Source organism: Trypanosoma cruzi, genomic scaffold (genome assembly GCF_000209065.1).
Source record: "Trypanosoma cruzi strain CL Brener 1047053516799 genomic scaffold, whole genome shotgun sequence".
Lineage (NCBI taxonomy): Eukaryota > Euglenozoa > Kinetoplastea > Trypanosomatida > Trypanosomatidae > Trypanosoma > Trypanosoma cruzi.
This window is the reverse complement of record NW_001849536.1, coordinates 130549-131990: the sequence shown is the minus strand read 5'-3', so window position 1 is coordinate 131990 and position 1442 is coordinate 130549. Positions and strand designations below refer to the sequence as shown.

Sequence of the window (1442 nt, the reverse complement as noted above, 5' to 3'; positions counted from 1 at the left end):
CCACACGCTTCAACTCCTCCGGTGTGGGAGCGTCGATGGAAAGGTACAGTTGCGTCACTGGCTTCAATGCATGTAGTTGCTCAGGAAACTGTGCGTTTGTCACCATAAAGGAGGAGATGCCTCGCTCATGCAGAAGATCGACAAAGGTGTTAATCTCCGGGTACATAATCGGTTCCCCGACGAGTGAGAGGGCACAGTGACGTACATGCATTCCTTCTTCCAGTCGCTCGGACGTCACACCTGGCACCCCACGCATCTGCTTCATCATCTTCTGATGCCCCGCAATCCCTTCCGCGATCAGTAACTGCGGTGGGTCAACTTTCCAGCGAAATGTGCGTGAAACAGGATTCGTGTGATGTCGCCAGCAGAAGACACACTTGTTGGCACACGCCAGACTCGGTGTCATCTCCATACACTGATGGGAAACGATGTTGTAAAAGGTGTGCTTGTAACACCCACCACGGCCCCGTAGCATCGCTTTCGTCCAGCGGCACAACTTCACACCACTGTGGGAGCCGACAAGATGATACCCCTGACGCTGCAGATTTTGACGTAGCCGCGGGTACAACAACTCCGGTGGTTCACTGGATGAAGCCTGTACCGCATGATCCACACTGCCACTTTGGCCGTTGGCATCTTCACCCTCATCCTCATCATCCGTCACGACGTCCTCGACATCGCCTTCACTGTTGTGATTCCGCTTCTTTCTGCCGTTTTCTTCATCCTCCTCTTCCCTCTCTTCGTCCTCTTCATCTTCTTCGCTGTTATAAGTGGCATGTCCTTTTAACTCCACATCATTACACAACTTTAGTTGCTCCTTTTCCTTCAGCTGTTTTTGCTGTCTTTTTAAAATCGTCACACCATCCGCGGTGAAGGTGACACGACCAACCCACTTCACCAAAGATGCCGTAAACATGTTAAAAAGGGGAATCGTGTTTGCCTCACTCGCATACACCGGCGGCACCACAAACGTCGCCCCGAGGCCTTTACACCACATATACACGTTCTTTGCAAAGCGATTGAAGTGCTTTTCCCCGTACGCGATATCGCCTAAGCCAAAGATGGCTAACTTCTTCTTGGCAAGTGTGTCACGAGGCACACGGAAGTCTGTATATGCGTCCTGCAGAAGATTCGCAAAAACCTGCGACGACTCTGGAGCGGTTCCATCTGTATATGTACTCGCAATGAGAATAATAAGGCCGTAGGCTTGACTTTCCAGCAGATGCTCTACGCCACACTGTCGCCCCTCCTCTGTGAGCTGCAGCACCTTCAATTCGGGCAAATGACGTGCCGTGTGGGATGTGGCGCAGCATGACGATGGCCCTTCAGAACAAACACAAGAAGAGGAACCTCCCTGCACTTCATCTCTTGACTCATGCAACGCGGTGCTCAGTGCAGAAAAAAGTTTGTGTGCCAGTTTACATGCCGTGTTAGATTGAGTG

General features: G+C 51.5%; 1 protein-coding gene across 1 annotated transcript, besides 2 other annotated features; it reads right to left on the bottom strand.

Moving 5' to 3' along the window:
* Positions 1–1442, bottom strand: Tc00.1047053478671.9 (hypothetical protein, conserved; the record flags this gene model as incomplete). Its single annotated transcript, XM_797222.1, has 1 exon — positions 1–1442. A coding segment is annotated over one exon (1442 nt), but the record flags the coding sequence as incomplete, so codon positions are not given.
* Positions 1–1442: a sequence feature (heterozygous, Esmeraldo-like haplotype).
* Positions 696–760: a sequence feature (CT-rich).